Source organism: Sinocyclocheilus grahami, unplaced genomic scaffold (genome assembly GCF_001515645.1).
Source record: "Sinocyclocheilus grahami isolate Dianchi unplaced genomic scaffold, SAMN03320097.WGS_v1.1 scaffold481.1, whole genome shotgun sequence".
NCBI lineage: Eukaryota > Metazoa > Chordata > Actinopteri > Cypriniformes > Cyprinidae > Sinocyclocheilus > Sinocyclocheilus grahami.
Genome location: NW_015505660.1, coordinates 852,174 through 866,832, shown reverse-complemented (window position 1 = coordinate 866,832; position 14,659 = coordinate 852,174). Strand labels below are relative to the sequence as shown.

The window sequence follows — 14,659 nt, the reverse complement described above, 5'->3', positions numbered from 1 at the left end:
TTTGCCCCACTGTATATATATATATATATATATATGAAGAGTTCATTTGCAAAAACCGATAACTCAGTTTTTAACAATTCTCAAAAATCATGTTTTTTCATTCCATTTGCATTCCAATTAATCTCAATCAAACTGCAGTTGGGTTATTTTGACTAGGTTAAAAAATAACTTTAAAAACAGCTAACTAACACAATAAAACACAATAAAAACGTGATAACATTATAAAAAAACATGATTTTTGAAAGTTTTTGAATTATAGGTTTTGGCAAAAAAAACCTTCATATATATATATATATATATTGTATATATAAAGTGAATGTGAAAAGCACAATACAATTCTGTTTTAGTAACAAAATTACTAAAACGTTTAAATGCCTACACTCTTAAAAATAAAGGTGCTTCAAAAGGTTCTTCAAGCGATGCCATAGAAGAACCATTTTTGGTTCCACAAAGAACCATTCAGTCAAAGGTTCTTTAACAAACCATCTCTTTCTTACCTTTTTATAATCTGAAGAACCTTCTTTCGCCAACAAAGAACCTTTTGTGAAACAGAAAGGTTCTTCAGATGTTAAAGGTTCTTTATGGAACCATTTAGACAAAAAAGATTCTTCTATGGCATCGTGAAGCACCTTTATTTTTTAAGAGTGTAGACTACTAAAACAAAGATTAAAATTAAAAAACATAAAATTAAAAGCCAATTAAAAAAATATGAATAAATACAATGTAATATAATACTAAAACAACACCGACGTTTACAACATATATTTTATAGCATAGATTTTAAATATATTTTGGGCAGGTCTTTACCCACTATGCCATATCATCACACTTTATATGAAGATGCTTCAAAAAGCCTGTGGAAGAAATGGACACTGAGAAAAGTGCAAGCAATGCATCTAATCATGGACAACTGTTTATGGCATTCAGCCTTTACATTTTCACTTCATAGAGCCAAAGGAATGAGATTGTAAATCGATAGATGGCAGCCCAGCTAATGAGATTGGAAGCGCAGGCTAACTCCCTCTCAATAGCCATCCGAGCGCGAGGCGCTATAAATAAAAGCTAATCTCTGATCAATATCAGTGGCCGTAGCAGTCATGCACACAGCCAACACCAAACACAGACTCGTGGTGCTTCGATGGCGTGACAGGAGACTGGATTCTCAGTCTGCTCCTCCATCAGCAAACAAAACAATGCATCTGAATGCAAAAACCACTCCACCTCAGCGTTCCCTTCCATCACATTCAATATTCAATGCTATCAGGCTGTTTGTTCAATTTTCTGATAAACAAAATCAAAGCACAGTAAGGAGCAACATTAGGAAAATGATATACAGTTTTCAACATTTTACTGCAGTAAGTCACATTTTAAAGCACTAAATGCAATAAAACAATGGATATTGTGAATTCGATTACTTTAATAACCTGATATTAGGGGATAGTTTTGGGGACGCTAAAAATGCATGTTGGACAGGAGAGTGCTTTACTTTAAACTGAAGCTGAAATTTTCTTTTACTGTAAACATGTATAAAAAAATTAAGACATTTTGCATTTACTAAAAAATTTTCTCAATATTTTCCTATTTTAAAAATATATTTCATTATGTAAATTCTGTAAAGTGTTATAATTGTTAACTAAAACTTTTAAAAATGGTTTGTTAATTGAAATAAATCTGGAATAAAATGAAATATTAAATAGAAACAAATAAAATTGAGAAATGTTTCTTTGGGGAGTAACTGAAATAAAACAAATTGAATTGAAGCAATTCAATTAATCAAACTAAAACGGAAATAAATATAAAGCTAAATATAAATATGGAAAAACGAAAGCACAGAATGAAATTGCTCAAACTTAAACTAAAATGAAAAATTAATAAATATTATAATACTGCATAAACAATACTAACATAATACTGACTGTCTGCACTAAAAGTATTAATTATTATTTTATTGCTGTTATTTGAAATAAAGCTGGAATAAAATGAAATATAAACAATAGATAAAATCTAAAAACAAAAAAAGGAAAATTAGAAACTAACTGAAACTTAATTTTAAAATTGCTATAGCTACATTTGTAATAGCTATAAATTAGAGCTAACAACTAACTGAAATAAAATCAATTCAAGTTGGAGTACAATTCTAAAAGTACAACTGAAATATACAAATTAAAGCTAAACATAAATATTTTAAATAAAAATAACAATGACAATAAATTACAAAAATGTCAGTGTTAAAAATATATTTAATTAAAGTTACACCGTTGTAATTGTTAACTAAACTACAACTATTAAAACAATTGTTTTCATTAATTTAAATGAAGTTAAATTTAAAGAATTAAAACCTGAAAAAAAATTTGAACTGTTACCTTGACACCGAACAAAAAAAAATGCATTACAAAAATAGACAAACTATTAAAATGACTAAAAGTAAAACTGAAATAAATATAAATTAATAAATCAATAAATTAATAACAATGATAAGTGCATAATAAAACCATTTATAAAACCAAACTAAAATAAAATGAAAACTGAAAACATAAAAATAAAAGCTAACTCAATTTTTTTTTTAAAATAAATAAATAATAATAATAAAAAAAAAAAAAATATATATATATATATTTTCTTTTTTTTTCACACAAAAAATTAAAAGTAAAAAAAAAATCAATTTGGATTTGGAAAGACATGAGCGAGAGTAAATGATCACCGTTTGAATTTCGAGGTGAACTGCTTCTTTAAAGTTAACAAGTGTTGGTGCGCTGCAGTTTCTGACCTGTTCACAGAACAGTTGGTAATACATCTGCTGCTTCCTCTGAATCTGGAGAGGTAAGGAAACATCTGCAGTGCATGCGAGTAATTATGCACATGACGGAATTTGTGTTCATGAAATACATGCTAGTATTTCACTGGCTGCCATCTGACAGATTCATATCAATTTAAACTTTCTACAGCATGCTCACTTTTAGAAATATGTGTATTAAAACAATAATGAAAATTGCACCAGGTCTCATTTGTATTGTGCACTACTCAAGAGAACATCTCTGACCTCTCCTGGTTTTTTATCATGGTCATCTGGTCACCCTAGTCTAACCCAAATATTTGTGCCAACCAAACTTCTTCCTACCATTCAAACTGAGACTATTTTCAATGCTTTTTTCCAGTTATACAGTCATCCAGCCTGTGTTTAATGGACCAGTGCATTCTGGTAAACGCATTCTACTTTAAATTTGAGATTCTTAAAGGAATAGTTCACCCAGAAATGAATATTTGCTGAACATTTACTCACCTTCATGCCATCCCAGATGTAGATGAGTTTGTTTCTACATTGTAACAGATTTAGAGAAATGCAGCATTGCATCCCTTGCTCAGCAATGGATGCTCTGCAGTGAATGGGTGCCGTCAGAATGAGAGAAGTGCATTCTGGTAAACGCATTCTACTTTAAATTTGAGATTCTTAAAGGAATAGTTCACCCAGAAATTAATATTTGCTGAACATTTACTCACCTTCATGCCATCCCAGATGTAGATGAGTTTGTTTCTACATTGTAACAGATTTAGAGAAATGCAGCATTGCATCCCTTGCTCAGCAATGGATGCTCTGCAGTGAATGGGTGCCGTCAGAATGAGAGTCCAAACAGCTGATAAAATCATCACAATAATCCACAAGTAATCCACACCCCTCCAGTCCATCAGTTAACATCTTGAGTTTGTAAGAAACATATCCATCAAGGCGTTTTTAACTTTAAACTGTGGATAAAACATGAGTTCATAATCAATTATATTGCTTCCTCCAGTGAAAAAGTAATCTTGTCTGAATCAGGAGAGAAATATGCACAGATCAGGCATCGTTTACAAGCCAAAACAAATATGCAGGGGGATTTTGATGTAAGACAACAACGGTAGATGGAATTTTTCACTGGAGGAAGTGTTATTATGGAATATTTTGGCCAGAATCGATGCTTTAATATTAAAACACATTAATGGTGGGTTTGCGTCTTACAAACATGCAGCTTTTCAGTTCACAAGATGTTAATTGATGGACTGAGTGGTGTGGACTATATGATATTTTGATCAGCTGTTTGGACTATCATTCTGACGGCACCCATTCACTTCCCATGGAAAAACAAACTCATCTGGATGAACTATTGCTTTGAGTAAATATGACAATTTTGACTTTTAGTCTCATTTCGTTCAAAACCAGTATGATGTCAAGCACCAATGTTCAACACTCGACCATCAATAATGTTGACAGTTTTGTGGAACTGAGACTAAAATGTAAAGTTCCTGTTGTTCTTCCTCAAGCATTAGGACGAGTACAATAGCAGATGCATTCATACACAGCAATCCATCGCCTCCTGCAAGATTCAACCCAAAGCTTTCTGGTATCAGCCCAGAACTTTAAACACTTCGAGCATCAACCAGCGGTTAAAAACAATTACCTGTCTAACCCAGGGCAATTCTTGACATGTGTCTAAAGAGTTTATTGAGAGATGCACTGACAGGTCTTTAATCTCATCAGCCAGCTCAGACACGAGGCTGAGAGACGATCAATAGCTGCTGCATCAGTTTGATGATCGATTTCTTTCAACACACATTGCAAATTATGTGAACTCGGACACAGAGGAAGATTAATCCAGTCCTGCTGCATCCTTGATGGAGGACAGATGATGCCATCGACACAATACATTAAAGACGCACATCAAAACGAGCACATATGCAACAGTTACAGCCCTAGCTTGAATGCAAGTTTAAATTAATGCACATGATTAATGCACTGATTAACCACTGCATAGTTCAGTGAAATGCTGATCTATACAGCAGTATATTCAGCATCCAGTATGTTCTGATGATTAATAGCAGTGTTTTCATATCGCGCTGCTTTACAAAGTACTTTCGTTTTCAGTGTAGACTGTGTTTTATCAAAATTTGAGTTGAAAACAAATAAAATAAATGATTTTTTTTATTCATCTGTCCAGAATGGCACAGTTATGATAAAACTATCCAATTACTATCATAAACACTAGAAGTGCCCAAACTTTTTAATACAAAGGGCCAAAAATCTAACTTTATTGTAAATGTTGCATTATATCCAAATATATTTTATTAAAATGTATTACATTTTTTTAATTAAAATTTTAATTATTTTTCAATTATTTATAATCAAATTTACTTTTATTTTTTATTATATCATCATTATTTTTTTTTTTTACATTTGTACATATCAGATGTTACAAAAAAACTTTACACAAACTTTCTGAGTGCTTGATTGTTTCCTGTAATTCATGTGCACTGTATGTGTATATATATATATATAGTGCACATGAATTTTACACACACACACACACACACACACACATATATATATATATATATATATATATAAGAAATTAATAATCTTCATAAGCAAGGATGTGATCACCAAGACATTTATAATGTTACAAAATATTTCTATTTCAAATAAACGCTGTTGTTTTTTTTCCCCATTTTATATTCATCAAGAATCCTGAAAAATGTAATGCATCACGGTTTCAGCAAATCAGCATATAAGAATGATTTTTTGAAGAATCATGTGACGCTGAAGACTGGGGTCAAACTCTGTGCAAATGAATTACCATTTGGATATAAATGTGATGTTATTTAAATTACATATCATGAATAATCAAGTTCGAATGCTGATAAGGATGAATCGCTCCTGATAACCATTTCAGGTTTACATCTGTTTACATCAGAAAAAAAGGCAGCTTATAACTGTACAGTCTCTAAAACTGTACTAAAACAAAACAGTATAAAGCATTAAGGTCACAGTGTTTCATCATGCCCTTCAACAGATCACCACCATAATCTGCCTTTCAATGCAGTGACAGCACATCCTCTGAGGCCAGATATGAAAGGAGAGAAAATCCCTTTCAATATAAATCAGTAGTTGGACGTGCCAGCATGAGATATCACAGTTCAAATTAGGCCACACAGAACAGTCGCGCATTCAAACTCCATTTCGGAACAATGCTGCAGGAAGCGGTGCCAAACATTCCGGGGTCCGTGTGAGCGACACAATGCCGCTCGGCTGTGATGTGTGCCGCTTCTGTGCCGACAAGGTGATGGTGTTGTGTCAATGTGGCACGGTTGTGTTTGCATGAAAGAATGCAACCATCCAAGACCCAGAGAGACGAAAAAGGTTCATGCAAACAAAAACAAAAAAACTAATGCTCAAGCTCACTAATGTGCAAATGTGCAGTACATAGCAACTAACAGAAATACTGACGTATTAACATTACTAAAACTGAAATAAAAGAGAATTAAAGAAATAATAATTTATAAACATTACAAATTCTTGAAATAAAAAACAACTACTGAAATGAAAATGTTTTTGTTCACTAAAACGATTAAAACACATTTCCACTGGCTGAAATGAAGCTAAAATAAAATATAAATATTAGAAGAAAAACTTGAACTTAAAATGACAGAACAAAAATTTGAACAAAAATCACAAATTTGAAATTTCACCTTGGCAACTAACTGAAATAAAATAAGTATTACAATTATTAAAACTAAAACTAAAATAATAATAATAATAATAATTAAAGCATAGACAGAAATACTAATTGAAATGACAAAAACACATAAAATTACTCAAATAAAACTACAATAAAATTGAAAACTGAAAACTGAAAATATATAAAAAAAAATCATTCAAAATATAAAAAAATACTAAATAAAAAATACCTAAATAGTAAAGAAAAAAAACTTCATTTAGACATTTTGTCTTGGTAGCTCAGTGAAATAAAATTAAATTAAAGCTATATAAATAAAAATAATATTAATAAAAATGATAAAAGTACATACAATTATTAAAACAAACTAATTAAAATGAGAAGGTAAAATATAAAAATAAATGCTAATTAAAAATATACTTAAATAGTACATAAACAAAACTGATACTATTTAAAGGGGTCATGAACTGCCTTTTTATTATTTTGTACTGTTCTCTGAGGTCCACTTATAATGTTATCAAGATTTTTAGATAAAATAACATAATAATTTAGTTTAGTTTTCTGTCCTGTTTTAACCCTCCTCATCAGAACGCTCTGTTTGGATAGGCGTGGAGGATTGTAGACTCAGAAGTAAACGCCCACTGCTATGATTGGCTAACAGTCGTGTTTGATTGACAGCCACAGCGCTGTCACAGCCACATGATTTTCCACAGCGTCTTGTTGTCTTCGGAGCATCTTTATCGTTTGGTTTCTGCATTATGTTCTGCATTGTTATTTACACTACATGCGTGAATCGGTGGGCGGGGCTAAACAGGCAGTGATGTAGAAGCAGGCGTTGATCTTCTTCTGTGGAGGCGGGGTTTAGCCTCATTATTACGTCATAAAGTGGCACATTCCACAACCCGTCGTTTTGGCAGATTGACTTCAATATAAGCTGTTTTTAGACTAACGGGAACGTTTTGAGTTCTGAAACTTACAGGATGTTTTTATAGTACAATGACCTCTTATGTGTCAAAAGATCAAGGGAATTTGAATTTCTCAGTTCACGACCCCTTTAAAAAAAAATGATAATATACTTTTAGTTAGTTACTCCTCTAAACTGTCATACAAACTGTGCTGGATCAAACAAAAATGAAGAATGTTTTGCTTCCTTTGTATGCAGGAAGTGTCTGCTCAATATCCAACAGCACCGCGGCACAGCAGACAAATTGAGATACTCCTGGAAATATGGACACTTTGTCATAAAGCCTAGTAGCTTGCCACAATATCTCAGTAATTCAGAGCTCTTAGAGGTCATATCGAGGGGATTTGAATTGAGAATTGAAGTGTTGTACTGAATGCGCAAGTGATTCATCTCGACACGTCTGCTGATTGTACGTCGCCCGTCAAAGCAGTGCGCGACACGCCATCCCTCTCAAGACCCGATGATGATTCACATTATGAGCTAATAACGCTTAGACATGCTCCAGTTCCCACCCCTGCCCTGCTGATGGAAATAAATGCCTCCAATTATTCCCATCAGCAATCAGAATGCTGGAAATGAAAAAGCAGGATTTGTTGCAGAGACGTCCAGATTCATTAGGGTCACATGTGAGGATGGGCGTCTGGAAACGGATCAGTAGATTGGGGATGTTTTCCACATTATTAAAGGTGTTTTAAACGAATGAGATGAGACAGTAACTGTGATGGGTGGTATGATAGCATATATACGGTTTCATAACATGGAGTCTTTTGTTTTTAATGCAGGTTTTATAGCATTTGTGATGGATCGTCCATTGATTGGCTAACAGTCGTGTTTGATTGACAGCCACAGCGCTGTCACAGCCACATGATTTTCCACAGCGTCTTGTTGTCTTCGGAGCATCTTTATCGTTTGGTTTCTGCATTATGTTCTGCATTGTTATTTACACTACATGCGTGAATCGGTGGGCGGGGCTAAACAGGCAGTGATGTAGAAGCAGGCGTTGATCTTCTTCTGTGGAGGCGGGGTTTAGCCTCATTATTACGTCATAAAGTGGCACATTCCACAACCCGTCGTTTTGGCAGATTGACTTCAATATAAGCTGTTTTTAGACTAACGGGAACGTTTTGAGTTCTGAAACTTACAGGATGTTTTTATAGTACAATGACCTCTTATGTGTCAAAAGATCAAGGGAATTTGAATTTCTCAGTTCACGACCCCTTTAAAAAAAAATGATAATATACTTTTAGTTAGTTACTCCTCTAAACTGTCATACAAACTGTGCTGGATCAAACAAAAATGAAGAATGTTTTGCTTCCTTTGTATGCAGGAAGTGTCTGCTCAATATCCAACAGCACCGCGGCACAGCAGACAAATTGAGATACTCCTGGAAATATGGACACTTTGTCATAAAGCCTAGTAGCTTGCCACAATATCTCAGTAATTCAGAGCTCTTAGAGGTTATATCGAGGGGATTTGAATTGAGAATTGAAGTGTTGTACTGAATGCGCAAGTGATTCATCTCGACACGTCTGCTGATTGTATGTCGCCCGTCAAAGCAGTGCGCGACACGCCATCCCTCTCAAGACCCGATGATGATTCACATTATGAGCTAATAACGCTTAGGCATGCTCCAGTTCCCACCCCTGCCCTGCTGATGGAAATAAATGCCTCCAATTATTCCCATCAGCAATCAGAATGCTGGAAATGAAAAAGCAGGATTTGTTGCAGAGACGTCCAGATTCATTAGGGTCACATGTGAGGATGGGCGTCTGGAAACGGATCAGTAGATTGGGGATGTTTTCCACATTATTAAAGGTGTTTTAAACGAATGAGATGAGACAGTAACTGTGATGGGTGGTATGATAGCATATATACGGTTTCATAACATGGAGTCTTTTGTCATATCGAGGGGATTTGAATTGAGAATTGAAGTGTTGTACTGAATGCGCAAGTGATTCATCTCGACACGTCTGCTGATTGTACGTCGCCCGTCAAAGCAGTGCGCGACACGCCATCCCTCTCAAGACCCGATGATGATTCACATTATGAGCTAATAACGCTTAGACATGCTCCAGTTCCCACCCCTGCCCTGCTGATGGAAATAAATGCCTCCAATTATTCCCATCAGCAATCAGAATGCTGGAAATGAAAAAGCAGGATTTGTTGCAGAGACGTCCAGATTCATTAGGGTCACATGTGAGGATGGGCGTCTGGAAACGGATCAGTAGATTGGGGATGTTTTCCACATTATTAAAGGTGTTTTAAACGAATGAGATGAGACAGTAACTGTGATGGGTGGTATGATAGCATATATACGGTTTCATAACATGGAGTCTTTTGTTTTTAATGCAGGTTTTATAGCATTTGTGATGGATCGTCCATTTGGGTTTCTGGACCGCTTGGACCTTCAAGGTTTTATGAAGATCCAAGTAAGGAAAATTTAAGGACCAAATTGAAGGAAACACAATACTTCAATATATTCTCTAAATGTAAATGTGTAGAGAGCAGAAAATTAGTTGGATTAGCAACACATTGAAAATACAACTTTCAGCACATCTCCATTATGCTTTCATTCATAACATTGAACTAGAATATGGAAATAACTATTTCTGTATCTTCTGATCACACTGCAAAAAACATATTCTTCTTCAGTATTTTTGTCTCGTTTTCCAGTGCAAAAAGTTTCTTAAATCAAGAGGCATTTAGAAGCAAAACGACCAGATATGAAGTCTAAGACTTTTTAAGACCCGCAGAAGACCTGGTCATGTGCAATCGCCTTTAAGTTTGCACAAATCGAAGGAGAAAATAATCAAATGAGATGAAGCACCTTTCATTTGTAAAGTATTTAATTCACTGGAATATTCAGATGAATGGATGGATAGATATATATTATCTTCTGCTCCCCAAGGCTGCATTTATTTGATCAAAAATACAGTAAAAACTAGAAAAAATTTAAAATATTATTACAATTTAAAATAACTATTTTCTATTTAAATATGTTTTAAAATGTAATTTATTCCTGTGACGCAAAGCTGAATTTTCAGCATCATTACTCCAGTCTTCAGTATCGATGTTGAAAACAGTTGTGCCTTATAAATAAACAGTTGATAAAAACCTCAAGTAATTTTACATTGGTTTATGGGTATTTCAACATTTGTACTGGAAAACAAGATACTTTTTTTTTTGGAACATTATAAATGTTGTTAATGTCACTTTTGATTAATTTAATGCATTCTTGGTGGATATACTGTAAGTATTAATTTCTTTCAAAGTATTTGAGTAAAGTAGAAGTGAGTTATATTTGTCCGTGTGAAAGCTGAAGTGAGTTTCTCCTCACTCACCGGGTTCTGCGGTCAGAGGTTTTGCTGTAGGTGTGCTGAGGAGGAACATTTCTCCACTTCTTGGCTTCCACCACCATGGCCTCGGCATCCACCAAACCAAAGCCATACAGATGACTGACTAGAACCACACACACACACACACACACACACACACACACACACACACACACACACACACACACACACACACACACACCCAAAATTTTGAAGAATTCATTTAAAATTTTTATTTTACATAAATACACTTAATCAGATTTCTGAAAATGTAGGGTTTGTTTTCAGCGAATATATCTTCAATTAAGTTGACTTTTCTTAAGCTACTGGCACAGCTTTTTCAACATTTTTAACTAAATTTATCCTTGCACAATTTGCCAATGAAGAAGGAAAAATGAACATAATATTAAAGATTTTAAAGAGACATTCACCCAAATCATCTGCTGAATCTCAAGTTGTTCCAAAACTATGAGTTTCCTTCTTCTGCTGAGCCGTTGACTTCCATAGTATATTTTTCCCATACTATGGAAGCCAATGACTACCGTCAACTGTCTGGTTACCAAAATTTCAAATATTCTGTGCTAATTTTTTGCTTAATATTTTTGTGTTCAACAGAAGAAAGAAACTGGAACCACTTGAGTAAATGATGAACGAATTTTCATTTTTGGGTGAACTATCTCTTTAAGTCTTATTATCTTTATCTTAAATAAATTAATGTTGGTTTATGGAAAATTGTATATTCAATTGGAAAACAAGATAAAAATTTGGAATAAAAAACAAATTTTTTTTTTTGCCTTGTAAATTAGTGAATCACTCTCATGCATTCCCAAAAAACATGACTTGATGTTCTATTCCACTAAAAATAAAAAAATACTACCAAGAGTACCAAGATATTACAATGCGTTTTGACATGTCAGAAATGTGCCATATAAAATCAAGCTGATCATGAGTCCACTTTTTACATTATGAGTGACAAATAATAATCACAATAAATTATAATACACCACACATCTACATTTTAAACGGTGTAAATATCATGCAGAAAAGTCATTTCCGTTCTGTTCACCTTTGTGTCCGGCTGCATTGGTTTTCCAGTCACTGGCTTTCAGGTGAGCTTGTCTCGACGTCTTCACGAGGAGATGCTGGACATCTCTCCAGGTTATCAGAGGACTGAAAGATAACATGAGAAAGGAAAGAGAGAACTGTTCTCTGTAGAACAACAGCTAGTTTATTTGGTTTTCGGAATTGAATTACAATTCTGGTTTGCTTCCCATCTGAGAGGCTCCGTTTGTAGGGGTTTTTGGGACACTAATTCAATTTAGTGCAACAGCTGCATCCAAGCAGCTCTCTATGCTACACGTCGCTTTATTCCACTTCTGCTGTCATGAGTCTCACGCACAGACAAATACGTGGAAAGATCACGTCAGTAAGTTCAACAGCAGTACTCCTTGCTTGTGTGATACTGCTTAAATAGATTCAGTCTGTGGCTAACATTACATGAAGTTTTGGTCAACAATATAAAATACACAAATCGTGCCTCAAATGTAAATATAATTTAGTTTCGAGAGCTGAAACCACAATATACACATACATGATTACGCTAAATTGAATTGCAGGCCTAAAAGCCTTTACAAGCAGAGAATCTCAGACAGAAAGCAAGATTAATTCAATTTTGATTTCCTTAATATTTTGTTTTACTGATGGAAAAAAAAGGTTTATTAAAAAAGCTGAATTTAAAATAGACATGAAAAGTTATTCCTTCCTTCAATGTAAATGTTGCAAGACAGTTGCTAGGCTGTCATAATAACAATAGTAATATATTTGTCTACGCACTTAATTTGAAGCATTTAAGCGAAAGCCTTTTGTTTTAAAATGTCATGATCAAAGATGCATACAATAAATTCAGGCAGGCTGATGTGTCACACTGCAGAAGAACTGAGGAGTGATTATGAAGCGCAAGTGTTTAACAGTAAGTAAATTTAAAGAGATAGTTGACTTAAAAAGGAAAATCCTGTCATCATTTATTCCAAATGTCAATGCACAAATTTGAAAAGACACTCAATATTCAGTTTTATTACTGACTTGACTGCATCGGATGAGAACACAACTTGATCTGAATTGAGCTGAATGATGATGATGATGAGCTGCTTTACTGCTGAATCGAATTTGTTTCAAATTTGACAAATGCTACATCGACACAATTACAAAACTGAATTGAATCAACGCTGAACTGACTGGAGCTGAAAAATGACACTACTGTCTTTTTAGAGCTACTTTACAGCAGAAATGAATCAATTTGTCTCATATTTGAAGAAGTTTGCATCAATGATTCTGTTATTTCTCTGTTTTGTACTTTGAAGCTGCTTTGATACAATCTGTATTGTACAAAGCACTACATCATAGGCAAAAAACACACTTTTTGTGAAAAAAATGCGATGATCTTAAAAAAAAAAATATCTTGCACTGCAGAAGAACTGAGGAGTGATTATGAAGCGCAAGTGTTTAACAGTAAGTAAATAGAGAGATAGTTGACTTAAAAAGGAAAATCCTGTCATCATTTATTCCAAATGTCAATGCACAAATTTGAAAAGACACTCAATATTCAGTTATATTACTGACTTGACTGCATCGGATGAGAACACAACTTGATCTGAATTGAGCTGAATGATGATGATGATGAGCTGCTTTACTGCTGAATCGAATTTGTTTCAAATTTGACAAATGCTACATCGACACAATTACAAAACTGAATTGAATCAACGCTGAACTGACTGGAGCTGAAAAATGACACTACTGTCTTTTTAGAGCTACTTTACAGCAGAAATGAATCAATTTGTCTCATATTTGAAGAAGTTTGCATCAATGATTCTGTTATTTCTCTGTTTTGTACTTTGAAGCTGCTTTGATACAATCTGTATTGTACAAAGCACTACATCATAGGCAAAAAACACACTTTTTGTGAAAAAAATGCGATGATCTTAAAAAAAAAATATCTTCTTAAACAGGTTTAGAACAACATAAGGGTGAGTAAATGATAACAGAATTGTCTCTTCAAGCCAATAAAAAAATTAAATATTAAATGTAAAAATTGAACATAAAGAAGCCGTTTCTGCATCTGTTTTATGGGAAAATAATGTCAAAATTGTGGAAAGTGATGTAGAGGAGCGGAAAACTGACTTTGCCTCCAGAGCGAGAGCGATGACACCCGCCACCATGGGTGCAGACACGGAGGTGCCCGTGTGTCCTTCGGTACATCTCTGACGCAGGTCTGTGGTCACCTGGTACAAGAAACACACAAATACAGAGCGTTAGAGAGTTAACAACTTCAGTTTACTGTACATGCAGACAAAGTGTCCTTTAAATCTTATTAACAGGTACAGTAGGTCTTCTAGATTTGCATGTCTTCTTTTTAGGCAAAGTCCTCCTCAATAAAATGTAAAAAATTTGCTGAAAATGTGCTCACCCTCAGGCCATCGACGATGTTAATGAGTTTGTTTCTTCATGGGAACAGATTTGGAGAAATGTAGCATTTCATCACTTGCTCACCAATGGATGCTCTGCAGTGAATGGGTGCCGTCAGAATGAGTAGAATGTAAAAACATCACAATAATCCACAAGTAATCCACACCACTCCAGTCCATCAGTTAATGTCTTGTGAAGCGATAAGCTGCGCGTTTGTAAGAAACAAAATCCATCATAAAGATGTTTTAAATGTCCATAATCCATAATAATAACGCTTCCTCCAGTGAAAAAGTCCATCCCCTATTGTCCTCTCACATCAAAACCCACCCACATATTTGCTTTTGAACTGTTTTGGCTTATGAAAGGTGCTTGATCGGTGCATATTTCTCTCCCGATTCAGATAAGACGACTTT

The 14,659-nt window shown here is 34.3% G+C and overlaps 1 protein-coding gene across 1 annotated transcript in view; it reads right to left on the bottom strand.

The window, feature by feature from the left end:
* Positions 1 to 12,487, bottom strand: part of pcsk6 (proprotein convertase subtilisin/kexin type 6) — a 50,094-nt gene extending 37,607 nt beyond the window's left edge. Inside the window, exons 1-2 of the mRNA XM_016236117.1 lie at positions 11,851 to 12,487; positions 10,791 to 10,908 (exon numbers count right to left, since the gene is read on the bottom strand). Coding sequence (XP_016091603.1) covers positions 10,791 to 10,908; positions 11,851 to 11,968 — 236 coding nt within the window. The 5' untranslated portion in view covers positions 11,969 to 12,487. The remainder of the gene's footprint in view (positions 1 to 10,790; positions 10,909 to 11,850) is intronic.
* Between the last annotated feature and the right edge of the window lie 2,172 nt (positions 12,488 to 14,659).